At 43.2% G+C, this 12,699-nt stretch overlaps 1 protein-coding gene across 1 annotated transcript in view; it reads left to right on the top strand.

Moving 5' to 3' along the window:
- Positions 1-12,699, top strand: part of kif11 (kinesin family member 11) — a 25,187-nt gene that overhangs the window by 3,593 nt on the left and 8,895 nt on the right. Inside the window, exons 3-15 of the mRNA XM_034898454.1 lie at positions 273-276; positions 396-520; positions 1,736-1,826; positions 2,610-2,755; positions 3,450-3,546; positions 4,442-4,537; positions 4,675-4,763; positions 5,676-5,763; positions 7,181-7,254; positions 7,348-7,462; positions 8,846-8,917; positions 10,607-10,742; positions 11,396-11,568. Coding sequence (XP_034754345.1) covers positions 273-276; positions 396-520; positions 1,736-1,826; positions 2,610-2,755; positions 3,450-3,546; positions 4,442-4,537; positions 4,675-4,763; positions 5,676-5,763; positions 7,181-7,254; positions 7,348-7,462; positions 8,846-8,917; positions 10,607-10,742; positions 11,396-11,568 — 1,306 coding nt within the window. The remainder of the gene's footprint in view (positions 1-272; positions 277-395; positions 521-1,735; positions 1,827-2,609; positions 2,756-3,449; positions 3,547-4,441; positions 4,538-4,674; positions 4,764-5,675; positions 5,764-7,180; positions 7,255-7,347; positions 7,463-8,845; positions 8,918-10,606; positions 10,743-11,395; positions 11,569-12,699) is intronic.

The raw sequence follows: 12,699 nt of genomic DNA on the forward strand, positions 1-12,699 counted from the left end.
CTGTATTTTAACATAAGGGGGTATATACTTATGCCCCTGTATTTTAACATAGGGGGGTGTATACTTATGCCCCTGTATGAAAACCTCACTTTTTCAGATCTATTCAAATGGAGAAAACCCTGTCTGATATTAGCGTCAATAAAATATTTACTTTCCTTTAACTTTGCCTAATTTTCTTCCCCATCATAACAACAACAACAATGTATTTCCCAAAATGTGGAACTACTCCTTTAATGACCAACAGTTGTTGGTGTTTCCGACGGCTCTCACAGATCCGTAAAGATGCAGAATAAATGGCCACGTTTCTGCGTATTGATGCGTTTTGTTGACATTGTTTTCCTCTTCCCTCTGTGTTCCGTGTTGTTGTGTGTGTGTGTGTGTTTGTGTGTGTATAGCGCGGCGTGGTGGTGAAGGGTCTGGAGGAGATCACCGTGCACAACAAAGACGAAGTCTACCACATCCTGGAGAGAGGATCGGCCAAGAGGAGGACGGCCTCCACGCTCATGAACGCCTACTCCAGGTTAACACTCTATCGCACACATCAGGACTCCTTCTGCACAACCTGCTATGAGCGATGTGTACCAGGGGTCGACCAATACTGTCTTATTGGGGACAATATTGATAATTTGTAGTTAAGGAAACGGATAATCGATATTTGTAACAAATATGCTTTTGGTTTCAATGCTTTAAGCAATCATTAGGGTTGCTGACAGCTTAGGATAATATAGACTATTGATTTTAAATGACTATTTTATTCCACCATGGGGAAATTCACTTCAGCTCAGTGTAGCACAACAAATCATAAAAAAAATACACATTAAATATAAACAGGATAGAAATAAATACACAAAGTAAAGAATAGGAAATGGAAGGGAAACGAATAAGGAGAGAGCCATAGCGGAACAACAATAGCGCACTTTTAATTAATTAAAAGGCTCATAAATGTTCATGTTCATTATTGTTGTTTTTTACGTCGTACCAGAATAGGTTTCTGTGTTTTTGTTTTTAAACCCCGTATATTTGTCATACTGCACATTGCTGCAGCTCCTCTTTTCACCCTGTGTGTTGAGCTCTCTGTTTTAGCTTCAGAGTGAGACATCTCACTTCTTTTCAATATTTTGTTGGGAGTCACACATGCGCTGTACCTAGATAAGGACTACTAGCCAGTCAGGAGCAGAGTATGAGGGCCCTGACAGTACCTAGGTAAGGACTACTAGCCAGTCAGAAGCAGAGTATGAGGGCCCTGACAGTACCTAGGTAAGGACTACTAGCCAGTCAGAAGCAGAGTATGAGGGCCCTGACAGGACCTAGGTAAGGACTACTAGCCAGTCAGGAGCAGAGTATGAGGACCCTGACAGGACCTAGGTAAGGACTACTAGCCAGTCAGGAGCAGAGTTTGTGTGTGTTACAAAGTGAGTCCCTTTGGGGTGGACTTTGGGCTTTTTTAAACCTATAACATGCACAAAAAAGATATATAACACAATAAAGGACAGGGAAAAAGCGTCATATGAGCACTTTAATGATATAGGTTATCATTAAAATAAAACACAGATAATCTTGAAACTGCCAAATATTAGCCCTGATGATTGGTCGATCCCAATGTCTTCTTCTTCTTCTTCTTCTTCTTCTTCTTCTTCTTTTTCTTCTTCTTCTACAATCTGGTCTAATGTCTTCCAGATTTCCTCCCTCTGTTTCACCACCTCTGCTGATGTGTTGTTGTTGTTTCTCTGTGCAGTCGCTCCCACTCGGTGTTCTCCGTCACCATTCACATGAAAGAGATCACTCTGGACGGAGAAGAACTGGTGAAGATCGGGAAACTCAACCTGGTAATCTTTCAGGATAAATACGACCCGTTTAAAGTAGTTCATGTACTCAACAAGCCTCTCCGGAGCTGTAATTGAGCTTGAACCTCCTTTTTGAGCTGTTTAATATCTGTAAAACATGTTTTCCCCCTTTTCTTACCTCTATTATTAGATTTTTACACACCAGAAAGTCTTTATTTCTTTGTTTTGTTGTAAAAAAAACAACAACTTTTTTTATGAATTACTTCTTGAAATGTTGATTTTAAAAAGCTCCACATGTAAAGATTATCATTTAGTAGAAACTTTTTAAGAGTTAAAGAACAAGTTTTCCCCCAATTGCTCCATTTTGCATCCCTAATCCGGTTAGATTTCTATATATTTGGAGTCCTGTGATTAAAACTCATTGCTGTTCACATCCTGAACTACTACTAGTCTACTAATACCAACATCAGACAGAACCACCCTCGCAACATCAGACAGAACCACCCTCGCAACATCAGACAGAACCACCCTCGCAACATCAGACAGAACCACCCTCGCAACATCAGACAGAACCACCCTCGCAACATCAGACAGAACCCTCACATCATCAGACAGAACCCTCACATCATTAGACAGAACCACCCTCGCAACATCAGACAGAACCACACACACAACATCAGACAGAACCACACACACAACATCAGACAGAACCACTGTCACCATAACTAAGAACTACTAATCAGTGTTGACTATTTAATAATGAGGACTCACCATAAAACACTCTGTTGTCAGCAATAGATTCTCACTCCTCCCCCCCCCCCCCAGGTGGATCTCGCCGGCAGTGAGAACATCGGGCGTTCAGGTGCGGTGGACAAACGAGCTCGTGAGGCGGGAAACATCAACCAATCGCTGCTGACGCTGGGCCGCGTGATCACCGCCCTGGTGGAGAAGAGACCTCACATCCCGTACAGGTAGAGTCACGTTAGTGATGTCACATCCCGTACAGGTAGAGTCACGTTAGTGACCTCACATCCCGTACAGGTAGAGTCACGTTAGTGATGTCACATCCCGTACAGGTAGAGTCACGTTAGTGACCTCACATCCCGTGCAGGTAGTCTCATTAGTGACCTCACATCCCGAACAGGTAGAGTCACATTAGTGACGTCCAATCAGAGTCCTGCAGAGGAGAAGAGGCCTCACATCCAGGGATGTGAGGGCCACACAGAGGGAACTCGGGTCTAATAACTCATCTGGTAGCTCAGATTATTCGCATGGTAGCTCTAGAGTTATAGTGAGAAAAATGTGAGATTTAAGGAAAATCTTAGTTATTTCAATTCAATTTTATTTGTCTCAAGACACTTTACAGATAGAGCAGGTCTAGACCACACTCGGGAATTTACAAGGATTTAAAAATCAAATTGTGAACAGCGTGAATCGAGATCATGATTTTATAACGTTTAATCATGCAGGCCTAGCGGGGCGCCCATATACAGAGGTCTGCTCCTCGACGCAGCTGGTCCGGGTTCCACTCAGACCTGCAACCCTTTGCTCTTCCTTCCCCGTCTCTTTCCCCTTTAATTTCTTCAGCTGTCCTATAAACAAAAAACAAACAAAAACAACCTAAAAGTGCCCAAAACAATCATCTCTCTCTCCCCCCCCCCACAGGGAATCTAAGCTGACCAGAATCCTGCAGGACTCCCTCGGGGGTCGAACAAAAACCTCCATCATCGCCACCGTGTCGCCTTCCTCCAGCAACCTGGAGGTACGTTCTGTGGATACGTTGTTGTTGTTGTTGTTGTGCACGTTGCTCCTCTGATTCAATATATGTACATGATGATGTGATGGTTCTGTCTGATCTGAGGGTTCTGTCTGATGTTGTGAGGGTTCTGTCTGATGTTGTGAGGGTGGTTCTGTTTGATGTTGTGTGTGTGTGTGGTTCTGTCTGATGTTGTGTGTGTGGTTCTGTCTGATGTTGTGTGTGTGTGGTTCTGTCTAATGTTGGGAGGGTGGTTCTGTCTAATGTTGGGAGGGTGGTTCTGTCTAATGTTGTGTGTGTGTGTGGTTCTGTCTGATGTTGTGTGTGTGGTTCTGTCTAATGTTGGGAGGGTGGTTCTGTCTAATGTGGTGTGTGTGTGTGGTTCTGTCTGATGTTGTGTGTGTGGTTCTGTCTAATGATGTGAGGGTGGTTCTGTCTGATGTTGTGAGGGTGGTTCTGTCTGATGTGTGTGTGTGGTTCTGTCTGATGTTGTGTGTGTGTGGTTCTGTCTGATGTGAGGGTGGTTCTGTCTAATGATGTGAGGGTTCTGTCTGATGTGAGGGTGGTTCTGTCTAATGATGTGAGGGTTCTGTCTGATGTTGCGAGGGTGGTTCTGTCTGATGTTGCGAGGGTGGTTCTGTCTGATGTTGCGAGGGTGGTTCTGTTTGATGTTGCGAGGGTGGTTCTGTTTGATGTTGTGAGGGTGGTTCTGTTTGATGTTGTGAGGGTGGTTCTGTCTGATGTTGTGAGGGTGGTTCTGTTTGATGTTGTGAGGGTGGTTCTGTCTGATGTTGTGAGGGTTCTGTCTGATGTTGTGTGGGTGGTTCTGTCTGATGTTGTGAGGGTTCTGTCTGATGTGGTGCTGGTTCTGTCTGATGCGGTGCTGGTTCTGTCTGTGCAGGAGACTCTGAGCACGCTGGAGTACGCCAGCAGAGCCAAGAACATCATGAACAAACCCGAGGTCAACCAGAAACTCACCAAGAGGACGCTCATAAAGGTACACGGGTCTTAAAGGGACAGGCCAAGGGAACTGCTGCATGCTGGGAAAGTGTCTTTGAGTCAAACTGTGAAGTCACAACAACACATTTAAACAACTTTAAGGGGAAATGCTGACTTGTGCTTGTGTCCTCTCAGGAATACACGGAGGAAATCGAGCGTCTGAAGCGAGATCTGGCCGCCACTCGGGACAAGAACGGAGTCTATCTGTCTGCAGAGAACTACGAGTAGGTCGCATCAAAGCACCAGAGACGGACCTCTACGTTTTATTTGTTAAACTGGGTCTCAGCCAGTAGTTCTGCATAAACTGATAAAGAGACACAGCAGGGACCCTCTTCTATATACTGTATATTTAAAATTAAGCTTTAAGGCAAGGACCCCTAAACTGATAAAGAGACACAGCAGGGACCCTCTTCTATATACTGTATATTTAAAATTAAGCTTTAAACCAAGGACCCCTAAACTGATAAAGAGACACAGCAGGGACCCTCTTCTATATACTGTATATTTAAAATTAAGTCACATATTAAGCTGGGCCTACACTAAAGCCTTTATACAGACCTTTCTAGTGCATAGAATAGTAAGCTTTTAAAATATTGTGGGCGTGATTATGAAATCCTCTTTTAAATATTGCACGTGCACTACATGTGTCACACTGAGGTCTCAGGGTGAACTGTCCGTGGACCTGGACCTATGGGCCAGGAAGTCTGTCATCAGGGGAGACTTATATTTGCTAATATATTAGATTCATGTTAAGACATATTCATTTTAATCTATAAAAACCTGCACTGACTCTGAGGACCCCCTAAGGGTCCCAGACTCTCTGTTTAAGATCTCGTGTGTGTGTGTGTGTGTGTGTGTCGTTAGCCTTTTGAGATGCTGGATGCGGCTTCTATATTCTGTTCTGCTGTAACGGATATAAATTAATCTCTCTCTCTTTCTGTGTGTGTGTGTCTCTCTCTTTGCTTTCTGTGTGTGTCTCTTTCTGTGTTCTCTCTCTCTCTCTCTCTCTCTCTCTCTCTCTCTCTCTCTCTCTCTCTCTCTCTCTCTCTCTCTCTCTCTCTCTCTCTCTCTCTCTCTCTCTCTCTCTCTCTCTCTCTCTCTCTCTCTCTCTCTCTCTCTCTCTCTCTCTCTCTCAGGACCATGTTGGGTCAGATCACCTCTCATGAGGAGCACACGTCTGAGTACTCCGACCGGATCGCTGCCATGGAGGAGGAGATCAAGAAGGTACCCGAGCCCTGAGCTTCTATAATCCAGAGTCTGATCACCACAGACTCCGTCAGCTCGTTAGTGGTGTTCACCGACTCTCTCTCGAGCCTGTCGTTAGCCGCTAGGCTAACGTTAGGGACTCCGTTGAGATGGCGCCCTCTGCTGTCACAGACGTGAGCTAACAGCACTAGGACTAAGACCTAAGACCTGGCCTCCTTCGTGGTCTTGTATGTCTTTTTTCCACCAAGGCAGTTCTGGTGCTGGTTCGGGGTCGGTGCCAGATATTGCACCGGTTCTTTGCTTTTCCACCCAAATAAACCCGGTTCTGGGCCGAGAACACGGGTTCCACCTCAGCACCAACGTAGCGCTGGTCTAGAGATAAGAACCGGCTACGCCAGGTGCTGGGACCGGGTCCCGATAGGCTCTTTGTCGTGGAGATTGTGGGGGGCGGCCCCGGTCAGACCGGGACGTCTATTCACCCTGACGGGGTTTTGCTTGACGCTACTGATGTTGCCATGGCAACCCAGCAAAAGATGGTGATAGACGTTAAAGCAGGGGTCTTCCACGTTTTCCAGGCCAAGGACCCCCAAAGTGATGGCGAGATGGAGCGGGGACCCCCTAATTATATATATTGTATAAAATATAAAATTGTGTTATATCAAACTGGTCCTATAGTGTAATGTGTAAATGTACCTTGTTATTGTGCATTCAATATACTAAGACACTCAAATAATACACAGGTTCATATATTCATGTTTTTATTTTGAACATGTGCGAGGCCCGGTGAGTCGGGTGGCCATGCCACTGCCTTTTATAAACATGACATAACACAATAAACTGATACCTGCCAAGATCAACAATGTCTGTCAATTGCATGTAATCATGCATAAAAGCTATTGAAACGGACATTTTTAAAGGTGTTGTGGATGAAACGGTGCCCAGCATGAAAGCGCTCCTGTGTGTCGCTGAATGTGTGCGTTGATGACTGAAAGACATCTTCTGCCTCCATTTATCTGTTTACTACAGTGTGTTGAAGTCATCTTAATGTGGATTTAAAGACATTTCAATTAGTGGAAAAAATTGCAGGGGGTGGGGGAATATAAAAAAAAAAGTCTAATCAACCAAAACTTTCGCGACCCCCATGCAGTACCTCCGCGGACCCCCTAGGGGTCGCGGACCCCCTGTTGAAGACCTCTGCGTTAAAGCATGCGAGATGATTCCCTTTTCTTCTTTAACTTCAGTACAAGATCATCCTCCTCTACAAGGCTTTGATTGGTCTCACTTCAGACTATATTTATGCTCCCTTTTGGAATAGAGATGCCTCTTATCGTTGCGTTGTAATATTTGTCTTTTCTTCTTCTATCGTTTGTAAAGCACTTTGTAACCCCGGTTTTAACGGTGCCTGTAATGACCATGACTTGGTTCCTCTGTGCAGGTGACGGAGCTCTTCATGGACAGTAAAACCCGGTTGGAGCAGTGCACCGTAGACCTGGACGAGAAGCATCAGATGTGAGGGATTGTTTTTTTTTTTGCGTACCGGTTGAGATGAGACTGCAGGAGTGTTTTTATTATTGTTTATACATGTTCCTGTGTCCATGTCAGGCTGGAGGAAACCAGCAAAGACCTGCAGCTGACCAAAGAGAAGCTGAGTCAGGAGGAGTTCGTCTGCTCGGAGCTCTCCGTCGTCCAGGAGTCTCTCTACAACACGGCAGGACAGGTACAGACCAGGTCTACGGATGCTAACTAACGTCCCCCTTTCACATGCATCACCCTGAGTTTGAGTGTGTGTTCATGTTCCGATGGACTTTATTTAGATGTTGGCTAGTTTGATTTAGCTTTCTTCTCTTTTTCTGTTCCCTTTTCTCAGTGCTTTCCATACTATTATTATCTCTTGAAGCATCTCTTCTTACAGAGAAGGTTTTGCATCTGGTTTCCCGTCAGCGGTGTGTAAACTCAGTTTTATTAGTTCTAGGGGTCTAACCCATCGATCCAGATCCACGTATCGAGTCCACCTTATGGATGAAGGGTGGAACTAAAACTGTCAAATCATTTTTAAGTTGCTATAAATGTAACTTCTAAGTTGGCCTAATGGTCGCAGACCCTGAATTTATTCAAAATTGTATCGTGAGACTTTAATTATTTCCTTTATTTCAGACCCAGGGGGATCCATGTCACAATAAGAACATACACAAACAAAATATATACAAAACACAGAGCCTTCCACAATGTTCAGTGTCCAACAAACTGACATGTTCGCCAATGGCTCCACAGTCTGGAGGAGAATCTCACAGAACTGCGTGCACGGTTAGCCAAAACAGGGATTATGTCATTTTCTGACGTAGATACCTTACACATGAATCTATACACCAGGTAATGTAAAACAGCAAGAAGGTACCCCAACGCTGACAAACACATGGCTTGCACTGGAGCATCTTGGAGCTCTCAGCAGCAGCCTCATGCTGTCATATCAGCAAATATCAAATCAATATAATATCGTGGGATTTACACACTTAATCAGTACCATCAGTCTGGAAGGTCACATGTTATTTTATTGCTCTTAAAAGCTGTGTCTTGTCTTATCTTTCCACACTTTGCTCTGTTTTATCTTGAGTTCTGCTGTGTTTTTTTGTTGTTGTCTTTCTTGTTTCTTTGTCTTTAAAAAAAAAAAAAAAAAAAAGCCTTGTTAACAACAAGGCCACTGGACTACAGACGAAAAACAGCCGTTTGGCTCATTCTCGCATTTTTAACCCGTGTATCATGTAATCCTGCTATTTATTTTCGCTGTCCACTTCTTAAATAAACTGAATGCAGTTGTTTCAAGATTGTATGTTATTGTTTGTGTGGAGAACGTCTCAGCAGCAGCCTCTGTGTATTGTTGAACGTTTGTCGTGTGTGTGTGTGTGTGTGTGTGTGTGTGTGTGTGTGTGTGTGTGTGTGTGTGTGTGTGTGTGTGTGTGTGTGTGTGTGTGTGTGTGTGTGTGTGTGTGTGTGTGTGTGTGTGTGTGTGTGTGTGTGTGTGTGTGTGTGTGTGTGTGTGTGTGTGTGTGTGTGTGTGTGTGTGTGTGTGTGTGTGTGTGTGTGTGTGTGTGTGTGTGTGCAGCTGCTGAGCACCGTGGACGCCAGCACCAGTGACGTGATGGGTCTGCACGACAAGCTGGACCGCAAGAAAAAGGTCAGACAATCCTTTTTAAACCGGCACCACACGGACGCTGTCATGTGCAAACCACGCATCTCAATATTTGGGTTCTTTTTTTAGATCAACTTAAGAAACAACTTCCCTTTTTATTTATTTTTTAACAACTTATCTGTTTTAACTGCTTTTTTAGGTGATGAGAAGTTTTAGTTTTGGAGATGCAATGTTGTGAAAACATGACTCCTCACATGTTTTGGTCTATAAATGTCAGCATTGATAGGCCAAGCCCTACGTTAGTCTGAACCGGACTTAATCAGAGTCCCGGATCTCGGAGGGCCCGGGGTGATGTTGTGACACTGAGGATCTAGTGCAAGGTTTAAAGAAACATCTGTACTTTAAAGTAGAAGCACAGGTTGAAAATGAATGCAATGTAGCTGTGTGTGTTTTGTAATATTCGATTGCACATGAGGTTTTTTTCACAACAAGTGAAGAAATATCAGATTGAGAAAAGTCTCCTAAAGCAACTTAGCTTTGTCCACAAAGCTTAAAAACGGCTTTCTTAGCTCATGCAAAGTGTTAAGTTTGGAATATGCATGTTTCCCAAAAACATGTTCAGGTTAGACTTAATCAGAAGCTGGGACCTCGGAGGGCTCGGGGTAATAATGTGACATTCAGGAGCTGTGTTTTAAAGACCCCTGTATCTAAATGTTGAAGCACTGTGTGTGTGTGTGTGTGTGTGTGTCCGTTTACAGTTAATTGTTTTTTTGTAGCAAAAAAATTGTCAGTCGAAATAAGCGTTACATTACAATTATTAAAGCACCCACAACATTGAAAAACCGACTTAAATGTAGGTAAAAAGCGATTTATAATGAGTTTTTTCATGGTTTACGGGAAGACAACACAAGGGTTAAGTAAGTAAAAGTAAAACAAAGGATTGGTTTCATTTAAAGGGACAGTTCAGATGTTTTTAAGTGTGGTTGTATGAGCTCCTTCTCCATAGGCGGTGCGTTAGCCACAAAAGTATGATGGGTAAAATTAGTTTAAATTGTTTTAAATTCAACGAGCAGTTTGTTGAGTTTTAGCAGAACACTGAAAGCAGCAGAACTGAGAACCCTTCAATATAGACAGATACGTAGGTAGATAGATACGTAGGTAGATAGATACGTAGGTAGATAGATACGTAGGTAGATAGATATGTAGGTAGATGGATACGTAGGTAGATAGATACGTAGGTAGATAGATATGTAGGTAGATAGATATGTAGGTAGATAGATACGTAGGTAGATAGATATGTAGGTAGATAGATACGTAGGTAGATAGATACGTAGGTAGATAGATACGTAGGTAGATAGATACGTAGGTAGATAGATATGTAGGTAGATGGATAGATATGTAGGTAGATGGATAGATATGTAGGTAGATAGATAGATATGTAGGTAGATAGATATTGATCCCAAGAAAAATGGGAAATTACGGTGTTACATCAGCAAAATCAGTCACACAGCACAGAATATAAATAGAAATGAAATGCTAGGAAAAATATACATACATACATACATGAAATAATAATAGGAATAAAAAAAAATATTTGAATATGTGCAGGATTGGAAAGCAAACTGTGCAACTGCTTAAATAATATGCTAAAATGTAAGTAAATATAATATAAATATCAGTTTAATTATCACAAGTAACGTCTCTGTCGCCATATTCAACGTTCCAACCTCGCAGGTGGAGCAGCACAACAGTGAGATCCAGCAGAGCTTCTCTCAGCGGATGGAGGGGGCGCTGAGCAGCATGCAGCGCTGCATTCAGCAGCACGGAGACCAGCACCACCGCATGCTCAGCAGCTACTCGCAGGCCATCGGTGAGACCAGGGAGCTGCAGGGTCCCAGACCAGGGTCCCAGACCAGGGTCCTGCTAGAGGAGCAGTTAGCAGGGTCGATAAAATCTGAAGTGTTAGTCTTCTGAAGACCAGGGATGTGCTAAAAAATGCCATTGCAATGTTGTATATTCAGTTAAATAACGCAAGGCAAGGCAGCTTTATTTACATTATTACATGTCAGCGACAGGGCAATTAAAAGTGCTTTACACAACATCAATTAAACAGATAAAACACAAGAATAAGCAGTTAAAAATCTAATAAAATAAGAGTAAATGTTACAGCGCAGTGTAAGAAATTAAACATTAAAGACATGAACATCATCCTTTTAAAGGAAGGTCTTCAGCCTTGATTTAAAAGAACCGAGAGTAGCAGCAGACCTGCAGGTTTTTGGGGAGTTTGTTCCATATATGAGTGAAGAAGTGACTTGAAATTAAATAGAATATTTAATTAAATAATATAGCAAAAGTATAGTATAGAGATGGAAGTTTAGCCAGAGAAGACATAAGATAAAATCCAAATGCAGGTAATTAAATCTACTCAGAGCCGTGGTGAGTGATTGAAACCGGGACATTTTTAGGTGGTGCAGGTGTTGTAGCGTCTGAGAGCTTCTCTTCTTCTTCTTCTTCTCTGTGCAGACGGCGTGCGCGTGATGAACGAGGCGGCGCTGAACGGCGCCCTGGTTACCGTGGAGTCCTTCGTCGGCGGCGTCGGGGCGCTGGTGGCCGACGGCGTGGCTCGCTGCCGGGACCGGGTGCAGCAGCAGGAGGCGCTGTGTCTGCAGGACAAGGACAGCCTGCTGCAGCTGCTGGTGAGGACACGGGTAGTCTCGCATGTCCCGCTACATTACTCCATCGCCACGGCACGGTGGCGTGAGGTCGGGCTATACCACAGATGCATTCTGGGAGTAGGAGGGAAAAATCTGGGTTGTCGGCGTTTCTTTAACCCTCCTGATGTCCTCCTATAAAAAAAAAAATGTCTATGTCTGAAATATTAAATTCAACTTTATTGTTATTACACAGGTACAAGGCAACGAAATGCAGTATGGGTCTAACCAGAAGTGCAATAGCAGGAATTATGAATTATAATTAGGAAATATGAGTTTCTTCTTAACCAAATTAACACAAAAAATGGATTTGGTTCCTTCCAGCGCTCTTTAAAAACACAACTGATCACTTTCATTCCTTTACTAGTCAAAATAATTCATATTTTCCACTCTTGTCACTCAAATATTAGGTACAATCTATGTAAATGAGAGTAATGGAACATGAATTTTTTAGAAAGTAGTAAAACTAGTGGTAGTAAGATGATGCAAAAACTAAACAACTTTTTAAAAAATCAGATAAAGGGACAAAAATGTCAAATTTTGGGTTAAACCAATCACAATCAGCGTGTGCGGCTCTGAGCTCCGGACGCAGCGACAGCGTCTCGGCTGAACAGGAAGGAGCTTGTTCTGGCGAATCATTTGCACCCCGCTCAAAAAAGTAGTCCCAGTTAGAGAGGAGACACCCTAAGAACATGTTCTTAGTAAATCTTGATAATCGTTCCCTGGAAGAACCGAGCAGGTGTGCCTTGCCGCGCCATCCGCATGTTCCTTAAAAAGCTTCGTAGGTTGTTGTTGTTTCGCAAACACTGTTTAAAGGTTAAAGCTAGTGATTGTTATCCATCTATCTATCCACCCATCTATACATCTATCTATCCACCCATCTATACATCTATCTATCCACCCATCTATACATCTATCTATCCACCCATCTATCCATCTATCTATCCACCCATCTATACATCTATCTATCCACCCACCCATCTATACATCTATGTCCAAATTATTTAATCAAAGTTCAGTTTTCCTCAGACTTTTCTTCCTATCAGGTTTGGGTAATCCCTTTTGAAACCGGACTAGGCTCATTGTGTGTCTCTCTCTGTCTCTCTCTCTCTCTCT

This window comes from Etheostoma cragini, chromosome 17, assembly GCF_013103735.1.
Source record: "Etheostoma cragini isolate CJK2018 chromosome 17, CSU_Ecrag_1.0, whole genome shotgun sequence".
NCBI lineage: Eukaryota > Metazoa > Chordata > Actinopteri > Perciformes > Percidae > Etheostoma > Etheostoma cragini.